Genomic DNA, 21,652 nt, shown 5'->3' on the forward strand with positions numbered 1-21,652 from the left:
TTTTCATCTAAAATGATCTTGTTATTGGGATGGGATATAGATCTCATTCATAAATTTTGGAAGATTAGTGAAATTTTCCCTGAGGCACTGTGTAGCAAAAGGAAAACTGAATTTAACAGAAAAAAATCCAAAAAGTCCTGGCCTTTCTAACCACCTGTGTGACTTTTAACTAAATCATTTAGCTTCTCTGGGCCTTGGTGTCTTTCATCTATAACATATTGTACCCAGTTATCTCTGAGACCTCTTCCCCTCCTTAATGTATATGCTTATCAATATTTTAGTACAATTCAAGTAATATTATTTATTTTAGAAATATAGGTAATAAGGTAGCATTCTGTAATGGTAAAGTTTGACTTAATACAACTGTTAAACACATTCAACTTCTTTAAGCAGGTAATTGATATTTAGTTTACATTCTTACCAATAAATGTGTGTCATTTTCACTAGATGCATATAGAATTTATGTTTAGCTTTGTATCTGTAACCTGATTACCTGAATACCTAAGGCTATTGCTTTTAGCTGATGGATCTACTCCCTATACAATTCCCTCTCTCTTTTCTCCATTATAATCTGTTGGATAAAATATCTCTGAGGTATCCTTAGTTGTTCACCCTTCATACATGTCCGTTTATATCTTTGGTTCTCTGAGGCCAAAACATCAATAAATAAGGAGTAAAACAATTTATGTGTCTGTATTTACAATTGACTCTGTCTAAAATTATATAACCCCAGGTCACCTTCAGTTAAACGGGGTTGCAGAGTTATGAATAATGTTGATAGAAATGCCATCAGTTCCTTCAGCAAACACCGATTGAGCACCTGGCATGGAAAACACTTGGCTAAGTATTGGGAATACAGAGATTCTTAAGACCCATTTACTTCCCTGAAGAGGTTCCTAGTTTAGTTGGTAGGGGAAGCAGCAGAACACAACACTGTGATAAGTGCAGTAATTGACCTGAGCATGCGTTTATAGAAACACAGAAGGTTACTTAGCTTGCCTGGAGCAGTTAGAAGAGGCAACCTAAAGAAAGTATTGTTTGTCTTGGATTTTGATGGAGGATGAAAGTGGAAGTGCTGGCAGTTACTGATGAGTGGGTACTGTGAACAGAGACCACAACAGAAAAATCTGAGTTATGTGTGTGTCAAGAATTGCAAGCAATATGTGAGACATGAAGTGCGAAGAATTAAGACTACTTTTGTAGGTTCTCAGGAACACGAGAAAGTGGTCTTAAGTTCCATGTTTGGGAGCTTGGACTTGAATCTCATGAGACACCATGAGAGAATTTTAAGGAAAGAAATGACTTTTATTGAAGTTTGGTTTCACCCATTTCAAAATCCAATTAAACAATTTTTAAGAGATGAAATTGCTCTCATGAGAAGGCCACATAAAAAATAACTTGAATCTTTTGCCTCTTATTATTTGTATATTCCTATCATGTCCTTTTCTTCTAGACCCACTTGTCTTTCTAAGACTTGATGATTACCGAAGAGTCCAGTGACTTGTCTTCTAAAAACACATAAAGCTACTATATTCCTTATCAGACCCATCCCCAGAATGACCCGCATATGTGCATAATTGAAAATGTGTTTTGTCTTAAATTCTTAGATATTTTAAGGAAGTTTTTTTTTAGATTATTTTTGACTGACTTAAATTCTGTCCCTAGGTTAGTATTTGTTACACCCCCCAAAAATCATTTAAAATAGTTTTCATTCTATAGACTTGGTTGTAATTTGATGAGGCTTCTCACTTTCTTAATATTTTGTCTCAGTGTGTGAAGCACAACTATTTCAGAGTTACAGAGATACATACCAGTTGGTCCTCTGGTTGAGCCTGGTGGCTCTCCTTCAGGTAAGCTGGCTTGGCAGGGACTATACCTAGTACTAGGGCTGGGATTCCATCTTCTTGGGCAGTTGGCATTCAAGGAGAGTATGTGTCTTAAAAGCCAGCATGACGGTAATCTGACTTGCAGAGCCCAGGGGCCCCAACCAGCCACACATCCAGCCATGCCCAGCCTCAGTACCTTTCACAGGTTAAGAGGAATTTGGGGGACCATGAATATTTTGCTGGCCTTGACCCATTTGCCTGCTTCCTGTGTCATCTATGGCACCTGCACTTGCCCTTGCAGAACAAAGGTAGAACTATACCAGCGCCTTAACTTTCTCATCCCAGGTTTTTGCCTGAGGCAACATCTGGTTAATAGTGTAATTTTGAATATCTGTGTATCAGGACAGCCAGTGTGAAATCCAGCACAGGCAGTGGATGTTGCAGTAATGATCTGGAGCTATACTCTCAATATAGCCACACATGGCTATTTGAATTTAGATTAATTAAATAAATATAAATGTCTTCTTCAGTTGCATGAGCCACATTTGAAGTGCCCAGTTGCCACATGTGGCTAGTGGCTACCATGGACAGTGCAGATACAGAAAGAACATTTCCATCACCACAGAAACTTCTGCACAATGCTAGTACAGAAGATACCCCCAGTTCTTGGTCAAAATTTTGACAGCCTAATGGTAGAAAGTTTTGAAACCTGAGCTTTGCCTGCCGAGAGCAATAAGGCATTCCTTTTTCCCCCCACCCAGACCAGAGAAGCCATATTTGACACATTTTGAAAGGCTAGTCTTTCAATTACAGTAATTTTACACAACACAGTGGATGTGTTGGGCAGAGCCAGCTTTTAAAAGTAATCCTTTTTTCCTAGTGAATTCCATTAGAAAACAAGGTCTGTGTTCTCGTAATAGAAATCATACTTAGGAATAAAAATCTTCTAAGACAATTATAATGTGCAGAAACCATAGTTTTATTTCTAGATGTCTTACAGTATTAATGCAATAGCCTTTGGTGGGAATAGAGAATTTATTTTTTAAAAACTTCCATTTTAGGAGTTCCGTAGGAATTTTATCAGTGAAGGATTTTTGTTATGGTTATCTTTGGTACACAGAAAATATTTATTATGCAGATTATGCATTGTAATGTATTTTGTTATTGAACATTAGGTTTTATAAACACAGTACATTCATTTTGTACCCAGCAAGCCCTAAAAAAAAGGTAGCGGTTTATCTCTAAGAAGCTTAACAGGCCACCTTTGTTTTATAAGACCACCCCCGCCCCGAGATTTCCCTGTTCAGAATCTTCTCATAAAAAGAACTGCCTCTGAGTATCAAAAGAATTGTGAAATGTTGGTAATGTGACAAATCTTTCATTGTTCCACACTGGCATAGTTTCACTCATCTGTGTTATTGATACGTTCTTTAATTTCTCCTGAAATATTAGCATAATTTCATGTAATACAGAAACATCTTAATTAGCAAATAAAAGTAAACTGCACATGATCAGAAACCTTAGTGCGTTTTTAATAAATTAATTGAATAATCAAAAATGCAGCTGTGTCTTGCTTTGTAAATGGTGAATTTTTGAATAGTACAATTACACTGTATTTGAAATGCATTCTTTCTTTGTATTGCTCCATCTCCAGTGAGCTTTTGCAACACAAGCTTTTTAATAATACACAGTTTTGATTTGTGTTGTATCCATTTTTGGATCTTGAATTACATCATCAGCTTCATAGGACGTTTCAATTGTTGAATTTGATGCTGCATTTGAATTGGGGGCTTTGGCTTTCCTGCTTGGGTTCCCTGCAAAATACAAAACAAAATGAAATAATTATCTGGAACTACGACATAAAATTTGGCTTTATGTGTGCTTAAAAAATACATTTGGAGCAATATTGAAAGTATGTCTTCAAAATGCTAAAAATGCTATGTGGATGAGTGAGAGTTGAATCATTTCAAGGCTGTTTTGAGCATTTCCTTCTGAAAGTCAAATTAGAGAAACACTTAGTAACAGAAGTAAGAATTTCATTTCCGTGCTTACCCTTTTGTCTTCTATGCTTCCATGGAGGAAATTACACATTTGGGAAGAAGGCAACAATTTCTGGGTTACTTAATAAAAGTATGACTATCCCTATGCATAAAAATGAACAAAATTATACTAAAGCTTGTCTTAATAATTTGCAGCCCTCTTAAGGCTTTGCGATCATAATCTGTTTATATGTAATGTTTAAAACCACATTTGTGCCACAATTTCATTCACTCATTCCACATAAATAAGAGTCCAAAATGCACAAGGGTAGAGGAATATGGACCTTTGCTCATCACAAAAACTAAAGCTTATAGCAAAGAAATGGATCATTCTTCAAGAATGAGTGTTAGAAAAGTTAAGGGGGTGCCTGGGTGGGTCAGTCAGTTAAATGTCCCACTATCGATTTCAGCTCAGGTCATGATCGTGACATCGAGCCCCCCACATCGGGCTCCGCACTCAGCATGGAGTCTGCACGAGAGGCTCTAAATCAGTCAATCAATCTTTAAAAAAAGAAAAGTAATTGTATCGTTTAGTTTGCCAATATATACAAATATATACCAAATATATACAAATTTAAATAATGTATAAATATGTAGAAGCAGTAGATAAATCTCACTGTGGCTAAGGCTCCCCTGGTGCTGAATCCCTAGCCCACTTCATAGTCTGCATGCTGTCTGCGTTTTCTTTCCTTGGCCTCCAGGGTACCACCCTTTCTTGACTCACCTCCTGTCTCCATTGCTCCTTCTCAGTCTCTTTTCCGTCCTTTTTTTCTCCCAGCCTCTCAGATTTAGGAGTCCCTCAGGGCTCAGCCTGTTGGTTCCTACCACCATCTTCCTCCCTAATTAGTCTCCTTTAGAAAAATCCACTCTGAACCTGCCTCAGAGGAAGCAGGACCCACTGGCCAAGAGGTTCCACTATTAGAAACAGGTTCTTCCTCTACCCTTTGCTATTTGCATAAGTCAGTTCTGGTCTTTCATTGTGTTCATGCTGCCTGGCTTTGCCCATGTAAGTACAGACTGCTTCCCAGGCCCCATCAGAATACCCCCACTGTGGGTGGTATTCTGATATCAGAATTCAGCACTCCCAGGGCAATATTATTTATAAGGTATAAAGAATGATGTCTCACTCCAGCTCCCAGATCATGCCCACAGAACTGAAATGTGGGTGGTATTGTTCTCTGAGCTTATCTTAAAATACTGTAAGTTTAAAGTATAGGGCCTAGATGGCTTTATTTCATAACTCCTGAACCTCTGTGGTGGTAAAAAAAAAAAAAAAAAAAAAAAAAGAAAGAAAGAAAAAAAAGAAGAAAGAAAGTGTTCTCCTTCTCAACATTCAATCACAGTGTTTCAACCATATAATTTGATTTTTAAAAGTTAATTTGTTGTAGGCACAACGTTTTCTAGCCTGTCAAGTAGTTCAATGACCAGTCAGCAATAATTCTGCTAAATGGAGTAACTGGAAAGGCTGGCATGAAAATCTAATAAACTGATACGTTTGACTTGACTTAGTTGCAAAATGGAGTTTTTAAAAAACAGTAGAGGAAAATTTAGCTACAAAGCACAAGTAATGGAACTTATTCTCTGTGGGGACCACTGAAACTGTTTTCCTCATGTAACATGAGAAAAACAACATTTTTATAGGTTAGTTTTTGACTGGTGTAGCATTGTCCTCTTCAGTATTCTAGCAGGTAAAGATCAAGGATATAAGATGTGAATTAGTTGCAGATTATCTGGGTGACTTTTGCATCTTGCATAAGCATTTCTTTAAACATCTAAAATTTAAATTTTTATTGGAGTTCCTGGAAGTCTGAACTGAATGTTGGTTAATTCCAGTCCTTCATGTTTCCTAAGCTTTTCATATACTTAGAATCTTAAGATACTTCAGTAAGACTTTCAGACACTTTTCAAGGTGTTTTTATCTACCTTGTCACATACAGTTTTTGTTTTTGTCTTTTTTTTAAATGAGAAATAAATTCAGGAGGTTATTTCCTAACTTAGGGGTTCTCTCTAAGTCATCTCCATTCTAACCGCTCTAGTTTCCATTATGTATTTTCTGGGAGCAACTGAAAAAGTTTCTCTAACCCGTCTACTGCCCTCTGAGATTTAAAGGCTTGAAAACATATTCCAGTATTGGGGCACCTAGGTGGCTCAGCGGGTTAAATCCTCTGCCTTCGGCTCGGGTCATGATCCCAGAGTCCTGCGATCGAGCCCCGCATTGGGCTCTCTGCTCCACGGGGAGTCTGCTTCCTCTTCTCTCTCTGCCTGCCTCTGCCTACTTGTGATCTCTGTCTATGAAATAAATAAATAAAATCTTAAAAAAGAAAAGAGAAGAAAACATATTCCAGTATTACAGGTTTTTCTTCATCTAGGACTTACAAAGACACCCGTTCTCCAGCCCTAACTCCTTATTCCCTTGGCTACCAGATCCTTCTAATTGGTGTAAATACAAATTTGTTTCTTAGATTGGCTTTTTTTAAAAATTAACATATAATGTATTATTAGCCCCAGGAGAACAGGTCTGTGAATCACCAGGTTTACACACTTCACAGCACTCACCATAGCACACACCTTCCCTAGTGTCCATAACCCAACCACCCTCTCCCTACCCCTCTACCCCCAGCAACCCTCTGTTTGTTTTGTGAGATTAAGAGTCTCTTACGGTTTGTCTCCCTCCCGATCCCATCTTGTTTCATTTATTCCTTTCCTGCCCCCCAAACCCCCCACGTTGCCTCTCAACTTCCTCATATCAGGGAGATCATATGATGATTATCTTTTTCTGATTGACTTATTTCGCTCAGCATAATACCCTCTAGTTCCATCCACATCGTCACAAATGGCAAGATTTCATTTCTTTTGATGGCTGCATAGTATTCCATTGTGTATATATACCACATCTTCTTTATCTATTCATCTGTTGATGGATATCTAGGTTCTTAGATTGGCTTCTTAAGGTAAGGCAGTCCCCCTAATAGAATCAGTTTGCTTCGCCAACAAGAAAAGATTTGTTATAAACACCATACCAATGTCATTTGAAGCAGGAATTTTGATTGGCAAATTAACACCCCTAGTGTTGACTCTACTCAAAACTTAACAAAAAACCCAAAGGTGCTTTCAATGTACATCCTTCCAGTAAGTTGGAATAATTGGACATAGAGAAAAACAACTGCAGTGAGTAGCTACAGGGATAATAGAGTCCAGTTAACTGCATCCCTTTGGAATAATTTTAAAAGAGACAGAAGGAAAAGTCTGAGCAACTTCACTTTTTCCTAGTTTTGCTTTGATAAATAGAAGTTAATTTCTTAACCAACAGGGATAAAATCAGCAGCCTCTTTTTCTGTCCCAGGACTACAACATGGGTTAGATTTTAAATAAGAAATCTATAATTCCATCGAGCTCCCAAGGGATTTGTTACACATAAAAGGGTTTCCTTATTTAATTCCTCCTTTTCTTTACTGAATGCAGACTGCGAAGCTTCCACATTATTGGTCTTTTCTGGGTTTGATAGTTGTTCTTTCTGCTGCTCTGTGTGTGTGTGTGTGTGTGTGTGTGTGTGTGTGTGTGTGTGTGTCTGGTCATCAAAGGGAAATCTCAACCTTCCTTTAATCCTATACCTCTCAGACTGGCATTTACATTAAAGCTTTGGCCTTTGCCAGAATTCAAATCCAATTCATCAAACAATCTTTGCACGTATCCTCATCACGAAATGCACCAATATATTTTTTCTGATAATGGTTAAATTTTGCATTCATTTTCAGAACCAGTCCTCAGAAATCCATTTATCTTAAAACTCTTCTATGAACTCTGCCCTTGCCTGCCATTTCAAAATATCAGAAGAATACTGGAGACCCCTGTAGGTCTTTGTCTCTTTGAGTATCAGTCCAGAACTGTAATTAGGCATTTCTGCCATGATCTGCCTCCATCCCCCTAGCTTCTGTGTAAAATTCTCAGTCCTACCACAGCTTCTAATTCCTAATTAGCTGGCTCAATTTACTCCTGGGTGGAAAATCTACACAATCCGCTCATCCCATAGTTCCTACTAGGAAAAACAAGCCACCTTAAATCTGCACCTTAATTGGTTTTGATCTGCAAGAGGATATTTTTCCCTTCGAATTTAATATGAAGCGTAGGGCTGGATCTCAAGTTAATGGTGAAGTGGGGAAAACTTTCCCTGTGACCTGCTGATGTATTGTGCTTTACCCTGTGCAGGACCCTGCCTTCTTAAGAATATATAAGTATCTCAGGGCACCTGGGTGGCTCAGTTGGTTAAGCGACTGCCTTCGGCTCAGGTCATGATCCCTAGGTCCTGGGATTGAATCCTGCATCAGGCTCCCTGCTCAGTGGGGACCCTGCTTCTCCCTCTCCCTCTGCTGCTCCCCCTGTTTGTGCTTTCTCTCTCCCTCTGTCAAATAAATAAAATCTTTAAAAAATGTATCTCAAATAAATGTAGTTAAAAATTCACCGTAAAAGCTACAATCTTAGACTTGCCCTTTGGCTTTATCCATCCATCAATGAGCAAAGGGAGTTCTATCCAGAAATATTTTTCCTATCCTATTTTTTTCCACCACAGGCCTTTTTTTCCTTTTTCTTTTCTGCATTATTAATTTTTTCCAATCACTGGTGACTAACATAACTCACAAATAACTTAGCTCATATTTAAAATCCTCTAAATGTATTTCATAACAGGAGACTAGCTTCTATTTTGGTCGTTGGTTCCAACATCAGCCAAGATTGCCTAACCCTTAGCTTTGATGAAGACCCACAAATACTGCATGTGGTAGTAGCTCTGCTGAGCAGTTTGATTTTCTACATCTAGGAACAAAAGCAGTCATAGGAAATTACGGACTCATTACTGTATGTAGAAAGTTGCCTTTAGAAGGCACAGAACCTTTTCTATCGTTGAGTTCAAATTACCCCATCTTCTACTAAGATCTCAGTGAGTTCTTAAAGGCTTTGTGGGGGGCACCTTGGTGGTTCAGATAGTTAGCGACTGCCTTCAGCTCCATTGCCCAGTGGTGGGCTCCCCACTCAGTGGGGAGTCTCCCTCTCTTTCTGTCCCTCCCACTGCTTGTGCTCTCTCTCTCTTTCAAATGAATAAATAAAATATTAAAAAATAACAAAAAATTTTTTTAGAAAGGATACCTGAGTGGCTCAGTCAATTAAGTGCCTGCCTTTGGCTCAGGTTGTGATCCTTAGGGTCTTGGGACCGAATCCCATATCCAGCTCTCTGCTCAGCGGGGAGTCAGCTTCTCCCTCTTCCTCTGCTCCTCCCCCTGTTCTTGCTCTCTTGTTCACTCACTCTCGCAAATAAATAAATCTTTTTTTTAAAGTCTTTCTGAAACAAATAATGGGATTACAAAATAATTTGGCAGACTAATTAATAAGAGTTTTGAGCAGAGTTTTGTTGGATGTGTGTTAAGGCTACAAAGTTGTCTATACATTTAGTGCAAAACCCATCAAAATAACCACTTGATTTTTAAAAATTTGACAATGTGACTCAAAAATTCATTTGGAAACCTGAACATTACAAGAGTCGCCAAGAAACTTTGATAAAGAAGCATAATGGGAGGGAGGAGAAAGTCTTGCCTGGTCAGATATTAAAATTATACCACTAGAATAATTTTTAAAGTATATTTTCAGCTTAAGAATAAATAGATTGATAAATTCACAGAGCAGAAGGTCTAAAAACAGATCACAGTATATATAACCATTCAGTTTATGACATATTATATTGGCAAGAGAAAGATGGATTATCCAATAGGTATTTGGACAGTGGGCTCATTTGCAAAATAAAAAAACAAATCCCTACCTCATACTTTACACCAAAACTAAAATTTCTACATTATAAAAATTTAAACATAAAAACGAATAAATATATTAGAAGAAAATATGGGTGAATATCTTTGTATCTTATAGTGAGGTGAGAACTTTCTTTTTTTCTCAGACTTTTAAAAATTTTATTATTTTTTTCAAATAATCTCTACACCCAACATGGGGCTTGAAACCATAACTCCAAGGTTAAGAAATCACATGTCTACCAACTGAGCCAGCCAGGCACCCCTAAAGGTGAGAATTTTCTAAGTATGAAACTAAAGGGAGAAAATACAAAAGGAGAAACTTCTCTAAATGAAAAATTGTCACATACTAAATTACAAGGGAAACAAGTGTGAAAACTTTTGTAATATATGCAGAAAAGAGTTGCTGTGTGTAAAATTCTTTTAAAGCAGCGAAAAATATACATCCCCACAGAAAAACATGTATAAGATATGAACAACAGTATGCCACAAAAGAAATGACGGGGCACCTGGCTGACTCCACTGGAAAAACATGCAACTCTTAATCTCGGCATCAAGAGTTGGGTGGAGAGATTACTTAGAAATAGTTTTAAAAAGAAGAAATAATGACTTAACCATTAAAATGTCCACTCCCACCTGGCGATTCACAGACCTGTACCCCTGGGGCTAATAATACATTATATGTTAATAAAAAATAAAAAAAAATTTTAAAAATGTCTACTCCCCACTCTTAATTTGAGATAAAAACACTATTATTTTTTTTCAAGGAAATTAGTAAAACATAAATCTTTTGAAATAATAGTACACATGAAATAGTACTTTTCTGGAGGGCAGTCAGCAGCTTGTATCCACAGCCTTTAATATGTGCCTGTCCTTTGGTCAACAAGTCTATTCTCAGGGATTTATGCTAAGAAAATACTTAGTTTGTGCAATGTATGTGTGTAATGAAAAAAAAAATATGAGCTAGTTCAAAGTCAATAGTAAAAGATGGTATATTTGGATTTTGGTTTTTAAATACTGTTCCCAACTAAAATGAACCCAGCTTTTTAGATAAATATTAGATTCCAGGGCTGGAACAGGGGACATACAGGCGGCCTGGAACATTTTGTGACACAATACGTTGTGACAGAAAGCCAAAAAGTTCTCAAAAAATTATGGACACATTTCAGAAGGAGAAAGGACCCAATTTAAAGGGGCTCCCACAGGCAAAATCTGAGACAATGTAAGGATCAGAATAAATAATGACAGTCATAGAATTTTTTAAAACAAAGCATCTGAGTCTGTACTGATCTGAAAAAAATAAATGAATAGGTCAATAAAGAGGGAGAAGGGAAAGCTCTTCCTTATAGTAGAGTAACAAACAACCAATGTCAAAGGAATATGGGGCTTGGAAAGTCGCCATTTTAGAACTATTGTAATAATAGTTTTAAAATTGTTTTGAAATTTTGAATGGAAAAACTCAATCAAGAGCCATCAATGAGTGGATGAAAGTTTGAGGATGAACAGCATATTTTCAGTCTCAAAGTACCTCTCTGCAGATTACTTAGGAATTAATAGGAGAATATAGTGATTTTACAATGTGCTAATACAGCAAATACAACCTTAACCAATGAATCAAAGTTCACATCACCCCTAATGGGACAAACCAGTATTATGTGCTTCCTGATGGGATGCCCTGAGACTATGACTTCTGTGGTATTCTTGTTGAAACGTATTATCTCTCTCCAATCATGAGAAAATATCAGACAAATTGAAAGACACTTTACAGGGTAGCTGGCTTCTGCTTTTCAAAAATGTCAAGATCATGAAAGACAAAGAAAGCCTGAGGATTAAAGGAGGCTAAAGAAATATGACAACGAATTCCAAGACTAGATCCTAGATGAGAAAAACATTGCTATTAAGGATACTGGCAAAATTTTAATATGAACTGCAGATCAGATAATATTACTGTTCCAGTGTTACATGTCCTGACTTTGACAAACATACTGTAACTATGTAAGGAAAAAAAATCCTGCTCTTAGGAGACACTGACTGAAATATTTATGGTTAAAAGGCATGATATCTGCAAATTATTTTCAAATGATTTAGAAAATATGCTTTGAGAGAAAGTCAATGGTAAAGAAGATGAGGCAAAATATTAACAACGAAGTAAATCTGGGGCGCCTGGGTGGCTCAGTGGGTTAAAGCCTCTGCCTTCGGCTCAGGTCATGATTCCAGAGTCCTGGGATCGAGCCCCGCATCAGGCTCTCTGCTTGGCGAGGAGCCTGCTTCCTCCTCTCTCTCTGCCTGCCTCTCTGCCTACTTGTGACCTCTCTCTGTCAAATAAATAAATAAAATCTTTAAAAAAACAAAAAACAATGAAGTAAATCTGAGGAGAAGTATACAACCTTCTATACTATTCTTGCAATTTTTCTGGAAGTGTAAAATTATATTGAAATAAAAGAATAAAAAAACCCACAGCACTCCATCAGGATATTAAAGTGGAACTAGTCTATGGCAAAGGCATTTATTTATTGGCAAATAAAGATGCTGATACTGTTCAGTGAAAAAAAAAGCGTAAGACTCACCCCCTCCCCCACTTTGTTATACCCATATATGTAGAGCTGCATACCACAAATCCATGGAAGAATTCAACATGGTGTTAACAACCCTGATCTCTGTTTGGTGGGGCCATGGAATACACTGTTTGTTTCTCTATATTTTCTAATTTTCCATCAATAAAAGTGATTTGAAAGAGAGGGTTTTCTTTCCAGGTGACTCTTCCAAGAAGAAAAAAATAGCAGACCATTTGGAGCCAGTCCGAGTCATGTTTTGTTCATGGGCAGAAGAAACAATTGTGTGATCTTCAGATGTGGTTTCTCAGTATGCCATGTGTAATTTATGCTTTTCTCCCAGACAGCTGCACCTTTGTGAGCATTTGCTTACCTGTTTTCATTTGTATCGCCTGCCTTTACAAAAGAGCCCACCAGATACAGGGGCTTGGAGTTGTCTGTTATCTCTGTGCAACTGTATTCTTTTATTTGGTGCCAAGCAGCTCTACTAATGTCTGCTCTTTTAATTTCCACCTAGAACCCTGCTTCCAGCAGCCCCTCTCCTCAGGCCTCCACCCCCTTCCGCTCCCCCAGAGTGTCAGTGGGTACTCGGAACCACAGGCTTGATGTGCTTGATTTTCCCGGAGCACCAATTTTCCTCAGATATGAGGAGAAGAAGATCTTATTAGACTCAAACAAGCCATTATATTCAGCCAAATTGAAAAAATGATGTAAATTTTAAAAATAAGATGGGAAAAAAATAAAATAAAAGAGGAACTTGAAATAACTTAAAGCTCAGAGGTCTCAGGCAAGCCTTTCCAGTGTAGCCCCTGGAATTCTGGAGGTACAAGTTCCTTTCTCATCCACCTTTTAGGATTTTCCTGGGGAAAAGCTTGAGAAGCAGGGATCTAGGACATTCACCCCCTCGAACTGCTTCTTTGTTAGCCATTCATTCTTACACATCTTATGAAATGAGTCCTCCCCCTCAAGAGTGTCTACTCGAGAAGAGGCCCTGCACACAGCCATCTTCTCGGAACCATACAACTGACAAGCAAGGGGATTCTTTTAAACACTGGCATTGGTAACATGCGTAACTCAAAACACAAAAAAAGGAAAGAAAATAACAATGGGACACAGTTTAAAGGCAATCAGTTTTTCCGTGACAGTTCCTGTGCACAAAGTGAGCCCTGGAGGTAGCCCAGTGAAACTCTACAGTCCCTCCCACTAGCCTGCTGTTTTCAGGATCAATTCAAAACCTATAAAGGCTTAAATTGTATACATTAAAAAGAAGCAGGCGCCTGGGTGTCTCAGTCAGTTAAAGCATCTGCCTTCAGCTTAGGTCGTGATCTCAGGGTCCTGGAATCGAGCCCTGCCTTGTACTCCATCCCCAGTGGGGAGTCTGCTTGTCCCTCAGGCCTCTCCGTCTACTCCTCCCCCTACTCATGCTCTCACTCTCTCTCTCTCATAAATAAATGTTAAAAAAAAAAAAAAAGACCAATAGAATAAAGATACACAAAGAAAAAACCTTGGCAAAACCACCTAAGATTAAACTATTTTAGACTTAGATGGTTGTTATTTATAGAAACAGAAAAGGTTAGTGCCCTGTGTCAGTTTTAGAATGTGCACAGAAACATTTTTCCCTTCAGGCCATCCAAATTGCCTGTAATGAAAACAGTCTCAATTGTAAAAATTAATGTAAAATAATGGGAGGTTGACTCTTAAGAATGGATCATTTTGAAAGAAGATGAAATCAGTTTCCTCTGATGTTATGTTTACCTACTTGGTTCTTCTGCAGACATTTTATTATCCTTGACCTTGAAGGCCTTCCTTAAGTGGAAGAAAGACTTCTTGCTTGATGGGTCACTTTCAAATAGAAACCATCCTCTTTCCCTATTTCAGTGACATTTCGATTACCTATTTTGCTTTGGGCTCTCCACCATATCTGATTTGGTTAAAATCAACCCAAAGGACCAGAATCGCCTCATTGGAAAGCAGCAGGAAGGCAGTGATTGTCTGAAAACCTACCTTGTCAATAGCAAGCACTCAGGAAAGGTGTCTTGAGTTTTGCTGGCCTCACAAACAATGTTTTTGAGAGGAGACATTTCCATGCAAGAAAGGAGCTTCTTCTAACGACCTCAGAAGTGCATTAATGGATCTCCTTAGCTAAGCATCAGTAAGGCTACAATACTTGAATCAACAAGCCAACTAATTCTGTTGCTAGGGCTCAGGGCCAATATAAAATAACATTTAGGGGCAGTCCCTGAGATCAACCAGGAAAAACAACCAACTTCTGTTTAGCACAATGCATGGCATAGGGGAGACATTTAATGATTGTATGATGCCTCTAGAGGGGACAGGAAAGATGCTCCTGTGATCATGTACTGTAAAGGTGTAGTACCACTCATTCAGTTCGTTCAGCAAGCCTTGTCACATGTTCTAGGCCATAGGGATACAGTAGTGAGGAAACAAGTGAAAATTAGTACTTTCCGGGAACTTACTCTCCAGTTGGAGTGGAGAAAAGTTACACAATAGATAACTAAAATATATAGTATATTAGTCCCAAATGCTTAGGAGAAAAATAAAACAGGAAGGGTATATGAAATTTTGGAGGTGAGTTAAAAAGCCAGATATTGTAACCAGGGACGAACTCCCTAGGAAGGTGACTTTTAGTAAAGATGTAAAGAAAGCAAAAGTCATATGGGTATCTGAGGGAAAAGCCTTCTGGACAATGGTGATGGCACATGCAAAGGCCCTGAGGCAGAGAAGTTTCAAGGAAGAGCAAAGAGACCACTATGTGCACAGGAGAGGAGAGAAATGTGGTTGGAGAGAGCAGACCACAGAAGCCCTGGTAGGTCCCAGTTAAGACTTCTGTATCTAACAAGAGAGAGGGGAAGGGATTAGGGTTTTTAAGCAGAGGAATGACAATACCTGACCTGACGAAGCTTGTAATAGGCGCACTTTGGCTGCTTTGTGGAGAGTAGGCAGCAGGGGAGCAAGGGCTTACTTAGCTGGGAAGAGAAGCTATTTGTTCTAAAATGCAGACTCTGGAGTTTGCAGTTTTAACGAACTTCCTAGGTGATTCTTATGCATAGGAAAATTTAAGAACAAAAATTGATTTTATGCATTGGGAGGGTATATACTATGGTAAGTGCTGTGAACTCTGTAAGACTGATAAATCACAGACCTGTACCCCTGAAACAAATAATATATTATATGCTAATAAGAAATTAAAATTAAGTAAGAATTTAAAAATTTAAAAGAATTTTTAAAAATTGATTTTATGATCTGATGATTTGGTAGTCACTAAGCCACTGCTTCATTTTGCCTGTGGAGAAATAGGATCTTAGCCGTTGGACTAAATTCAACTAACATCCTGTCGATTCGGCCGCACAGTTCCAAACGGTGCTTCAGAAAAGAACTGCCAAGGGACCTTGGCCTCTTGCTCTGTGACACAAGAGGCCCTCTGAGAGATACCTGCTCTACAGAAAAAGAAAGCAGAGCTAATGTGATCATTCAGCGACAGTGTATTTGATAAGGTCACAGAGCATGTACTCCAGAAATATAAAAGTTTCAGGGTTCAGGCGAATGACAGCATCCAAGCAAGTGATTTTCCAAAATTTTTTAAAGTAAACTTTTTCATTTTCTTTTATTTTTTTAATATATTCTTTTTTTGTAAGATTTTATATATTTATTTGACAGACAGAGATCACAAGTAGGCAGAGAAGCAGGCAGAGAGAGAGAGAGGAGCAAGCAGGCTCCCTGCAGAGCAGAGAGCCTGATGCGGGGCTCGATCCTAGGACCCTGGGATCATGATCTGAGCCGAAGGCAGAGGCTTTAACCCATTGAGCCACCCAGGCACCCCTTCATTTTCTTTTTAAACAGAAGTTAGTGAGCATGTGTCTCTTATTCTAAATATATACGTGTACATAGGCACCTGTATGTAGTCATTTTATAGATTCTAAATTTTTATTAAAAATGCTCTCTGTATCTCGAAATTTATGACTACTGCTTTTTAAATACACTAACAGAAATTTATATTCACAAAAATTATGACCATTAGCATTTGTGTGGCACCTGTAACTGAGATGATGAGACCCAGTCCCACAAACTATACAAAAACATTTCTTTCTACTTCATAGTCACTCTGCGTGCCCCCGCGCATGCGCACAGCCTACCTAGTTCGTAATCTGTTCAAGAACAAAGACGGTCTTCTATTCACCTTTCCTGTTTTTCTATTCCTTCTGGATGCCTGTAAAATATTTTAGGCGCCTCCTCTGAATTCTGCAGCCCTCAGGCATGCAGGTGGACATCCAGCTGACTACTGACTGACCCATCTAGAGCAAGGCAACCCCGAGAATTATCAGATATTCCACTCCTCTATTTATTCGACTTCTTTAGCTCTACCACAAACAACTCCAAGAGGCTAAAACCTTTATAACTAAGAGCCTTAAATACAGTAGAGTGGATTTATTGGATCCATGGGTTGTTTTTCATGAGAACATTTACATCCTGCCCCTCTTCTGTCCTTTGGCCCAATTTCTCAAAAGTCTTTCACCATGAACGCCTAATTTCCTGTGGATTTCTATAAAGGCATATAATGAGTTGAATTTTTAAAAAACGTTCATTGTTCACAGGATGGTGGGTTACCCAGGGACGGGTGATTCTCTTGAATAGAGTGTAGGAAATTGGCTGCAGATAATAGACATAGATTACCTTCTTGAGTGGAAGAAGCCTCGAGGTGCTGAAGTTTAAGGCCAGTGTCTAACCTTTGAGGCTTTGTCGACAGAAATAAGTAGCAAAGGACACAGACGCTGACGACAAAGGCAAGTAGAACAAGGGCAGCAGTTCCCAGTCCAACCAGGGCACCGATGCTGAAGAAACAGGAAGAACATTCTCACTGTCACACAAAATGGTTTACACATACACTAAAGAGAAGGTCTGAAGATTGTTCGTCCTCGCTTCAATCATTCCTCACCAAACTCTATTTTAGTATAAACAGTATCTGATGGAAATCTACAGCTCAACATTTGCTTTCCTCAAATTCTTCTATTTTCTCTACACATTTATATATTAACATTAGTATGGAAAACCATGTGAACTCATATGGCAGGTGAAAGGTCACATCATTCTCTCAGGCGAGTCTAAGAATATTTCAGTCAAAGAAACCTCTGTTAGTATATTTTAGAAGGAAAAATTGTGTTCACCCACAAAAGATGAAAAAAAAAATAATGACCAGTGCAAAAGTAGTGAAGCGAATTTTTACCAGAAATGGAGAACTTTTCTTTTGGAGACACGTGTGGAAGATAGCACTTACTAATATACAAAACCACAACTCTTACAACAAAGAAGAAAGGAAAGCAATGTTTATAGACTTTATATAACACTCAGGTGTAGCCTGAGTTTTTCCTTTCTAAAAGAGCATAACACCAATGGCTTCTGGCACTGAAGAATAAACCCTTGTGTTTTTCTCAAAAAAAAAAAAGTGTGTATCTGATATTATTTTCTCTGCATTCACTTTGTAATAATTCTTTCTGATACAGTTATCTATAAGACTAATCATTTGAGAAGGAACACAGTTTTCATAAGCCTGTGAACTTAATATTTTTAAATGGGAAAAGGAGCTTGGCAAAAAATTATCTTGAAAGACTAAGAAGCAAACATATGTACTTTACTTTCTCGAATCCAGAGTATGTGTGGGTATGTAAATACACGTAAAGAGATTTTAAGCTGCTCAAGAGCACATACTTCTGTTGACTTTCCCATAATGCTGGGCATACATATTAAAAGCTCTGAGTACGGCACTTAGCTTATAGTAAATAGAAGTAAATGATAGTAAATAGAGGGGTGCCTGGATGGCTGAGTTGGTTAAGTGGCCAACTCTTTTGATTTCCGCTCAGATCACAAGCTCAGGGTGGTGAGATGAGCCCATAGACAGGCTCAGGCTGGGTGAGAAGCCTGCTTGAGGTTCTCTCTTTCCCTCCCCACCAACTCTTAAAAAAAAAAAAAAAAGAGAGAGAGAGAGAATAGTAAATTATAGTATAATCATCACTGAAAAGTAATCAACATTGAAATGGTCATTAAAAGTAATGACCTTTTTCTTCATCATTGTCCTGACCTGCCTGCAGGCTTCTGCTATTTCCTAGAGATTAGGGCCCGGACAAGTGTGACAAGTACCAAAGGGAAGGAGGGGAGAACTTGACTAGGGAGGCTAGGGCTCTGGAAAAAAGGGAGAACAGAATTAAAAGTGAGGTGCTCAAGCTCATCCCTTTTATCCTTGATTTAGGAGATAAGGACCCCTGCCATTTAGAGATCGCTTCCTTGGCCACAGACTTGGAGGCAGACCTCCAAAGATACTTATGCTTGGTCTCTTAATGTCAGCCCAGTCCCCCGAGCCCTGCACACAGTGAGGACTGGGTAATTCTGTGGCTAGAGTCAGTATATGTTTTGCATTTAAATTGGAGTTTGCCCTCACTTCTGGGCTCTCTTCCAAGGGCAAGAATCCCCAGCTTTGGCAAGTTGTCTTTCATGTTTGTTGACACCAAAGCTAACTTTTATAGGTTCTATGCATCAGGGAGGGTTAGGACTAGGCGCAGACACAGGGGAACATAATCCACTTCATTAACATTATCTGCTGTACAAGACAGCTAGGCTGCCACACATCTAGAAAGATTCTTGAAATCAGAACCGGTTATTTAAAAAATGCTCAAAGTAAAAAAGTAATTTAGTCAATTTAAAAGTAAGATTGTCAACCTAATTAAATTCCACATGTGTGTTGTGAGCTTTTAATGTACACAATTTAAAAACCCATCATGTGATTTGTAGGAGAAACAAAGCATGCTCTTTCTGCTTTCTGTTATAATGAAAGAAGATTCTTCATAATCTTGACAGCTTGTGTTACAGTTCCATTTTATAGAAGCTTTGCTTCCTGCATACAAAACTCTGCATAAAGACAAAACTCTAGGAATCTCCTAAAATAGTCGTTTTCACAACTACTTACTGAACTCATGTGGTGCCCTGTGCAATAGGCATTATTTTCCTAGGGCCTGAAGCAGGTTATGAAAGGAAGCCCTCAGAGGTTAGGGATTTGGAAGAGGGAAAAAGACTGTGGTGGGCCCGCCACAAGAAAGAGAGCCTTATCCTTTCCTCCCAGTACCATGATGTTAGTCTGCTTTCCAGTCCCTGGGGATGGGGGGTCTGAGGCTGCAACCTTGTTCATGTCACAGTTCTCCTACCTAGCACCTTGGCTTACTCCCTAGGGGTACCTGTGCTCTGCTTTTCTCCAGCAACTGCAGAATCTCAGAATGAATGCTAGTGACTTTGACAATATTTTGCTCAGTTGAACTATTTTAAATTTGGGTGGAGAGCAAAGAATATGAGGGAAATGAAGTACTGAATTTTTGCCTCCCCTTTGTGTTCTCAATGCTCAGTAACTAATAACATCCCCAGGTTTAACATTACCAATGATGCTCTCAGTTGAAATGATTTTTGTAGGTCCTAGGAACTGAGCCATACTGTCCGTTGTGTCCGTGCTGAATGAAGACCCCAGCAAGCTATTCATTCTTTGTGCCCTCATAAACCTATGCTCTGCTGCCTATCACTTTGAAACTATTCAAGGATCTGAGAATTCCAGGCACTTTGCCAATCGAGTTTGACTTAAGAGTTGCCAGCCTCTGTCCGAGGTGCTGCCGTCATTATTAACACCTCGAAAGACTCAGAGCAGGGTTACTATGCTATTTTCCAACAGGCCAGATAATATGCCAGTGCAATACTGATTATTTCTCCGAATGAGAGGGATAAACTGCCATTATTTTCCAAGATTATGCCCCACTCTGGCACAACACAATGTTAGCCGAACTTACTGGTTATGTGGCACTCCTTTTGAGATTTTTTTTTTTTTTTGATGCTACCAATACATCTTGAAAAAATAATTTACTGCCTCAAGAAATAGCATTTAAAGTCACTTGCTGTGGACTGGACATGTGTGACAAATTCTGGATCATGCTAGAGGATTAGAGAAATAACACCCTTCTGCTTACCAGCAGTCTCTCTCTTGTCATGCATAAGCTAATAGGTTTGTGAGAAACAATTGAAGGTGGATTTGGAATTCTTTCACATTCATTCTCCAGGCAAAATCAAAGAATCGAGTTCAAAGGTTGCAATCTTTGGGGCGCGGGTGGGGGTGGGGGTGGAGAAAGCATTTCACATGAAAATATCTGCATAAATACTAGGTGGAATGAGTAAATTCCCATCATAATAAAAAGAGGCGAGAAAGACTCCACCTTAGAAAGTCTCTTGTCTTTCCCGTAATGGCCCAGTGGCTGAGGTATTAAGAAAGGGCTGTCCCGAAAAAGGTTCTACAGAGTATGTGTTATAGAGAGTAAAATCTTTCCTGCCTGTGGGTCTCCAGTTCGGTTCTGGGTCAGTGTCAGATCATCTGAAAAGCGCAAATTGTGAAGTCCTGTCGCACACACAGACACACACAGACACACACACAGGCGCACGCACCCCCCACCCCTTTTTTATTTCTTCTCACCCTCAGAGAGACTTTAAACACTCTGGTCCTTGGTTAATACATTAAAATGAATCCCAAAGTCGCCCCCTTTCTATTCAAAGCACCAAATGCCCCAACAAATAAAAAAGAGAATGAAAACCTCCTCAAGTTATCTGCGCGTCTTCTCTCTGCCGGCTGAGCCTCCTGCCTGGAACTGGTCCCCGGCGGGCGCGGCGGGACGGCGGAGCCGGCACTGCGTGCGCCCTGGACACACAGCCAGCGCTCCTCCGGCGCCAGCCTCGCCCGGAGGCCAGGGCCCACTCACACTTCTGGCGTCCACAGCCTGACGCTCGCGGAACCGGGGCAGCACCGAACGCGTCCCGGGGTGGGGAGTCGGGGAGCTCCGAGCCAGGCGCGCTTTCTCTGCGGTCCCTCACCCGCCCGCGGAGCCTCCATGTCCTTCCGGAGGGTCCCGACCCGAGCGGGCGACCCTGCCACTCCCGGGGTGGCCCCGCTCGTCGCCTCCCCAGAGCCCGCCGTCAGCCCGCCGCCCTGCCCACCTGAGGCTCCACATATAGCTGTGCTTGTAGGGGAAGTAGCTGCCCGGCTCGCTGCAGCAGTACTTGAGGTCGGCGAAGCCGCAGCAGTAGAGCAGGGCTGCCCCCTCGCCGCTCCGCGGGCACTCGAAGGGCTCCACGAAGCTGTGGTTGAGGCTGTAGTAGCCCGAGCACACCCGAGTCGCCTCGCTCATCGCGGGCGGCTGCGGACAGGGGCACGAGAGCCCCAGGACCTGCCCTCGGACCGCACGCGTCCCGCACCGCCCGCGCCCGCGCACCCCTGCGAGCCGGGGTCGGTTCGACAGCCTGGGCGTTCAGCCTTCGCGCGCCTCCTTTGCGCTCTCTCCTCCCCCTGTCCACACGGGGTCTGCTTTACTCGCGCTTCTCCCTCTCCTTACTGAGTGGCCTTTTTTTCT

The 21,652-nt window shown here is 40.0% G+C and overlaps 1 protein-coding gene across 1 annotated transcript; it reads right to left on the reverse strand.

The window, feature by feature from the left end:
- Positions 1-3,503: 3,503 nt before the first annotated feature.
- SHISAL2B (shisa like 2B) lies at positions 3,504-21,430 on the reverse strand (the record flags this gene model as incomplete). Its single annotated transcript, XM_080804250.1, has 3 exons — positions 3,504-3,640; positions 16,902-17,059; positions 21,240-21,430. The coding sequence occupies 3 exons, from the start codon at positions 21,428-21,430 to the stop codon at positions 3,504-3,506; spliced, it is 486 nt and encodes a 161-aa protein (XP_080660376.1).
- Between the last annotated feature and the right edge of the window lie 222 nt (positions 21,431-21,652).

The sequence above is a fragment of the Martes martes genome (assembly GCF_963455335.1).
Source record: "Martes martes genome assembly, chromosome: 5".
Taxonomy (NCBI): Eukaryota; Metazoa; Chordata; class Mammalia; order Carnivora; family Mustelidae; genus Martes; species Martes martes.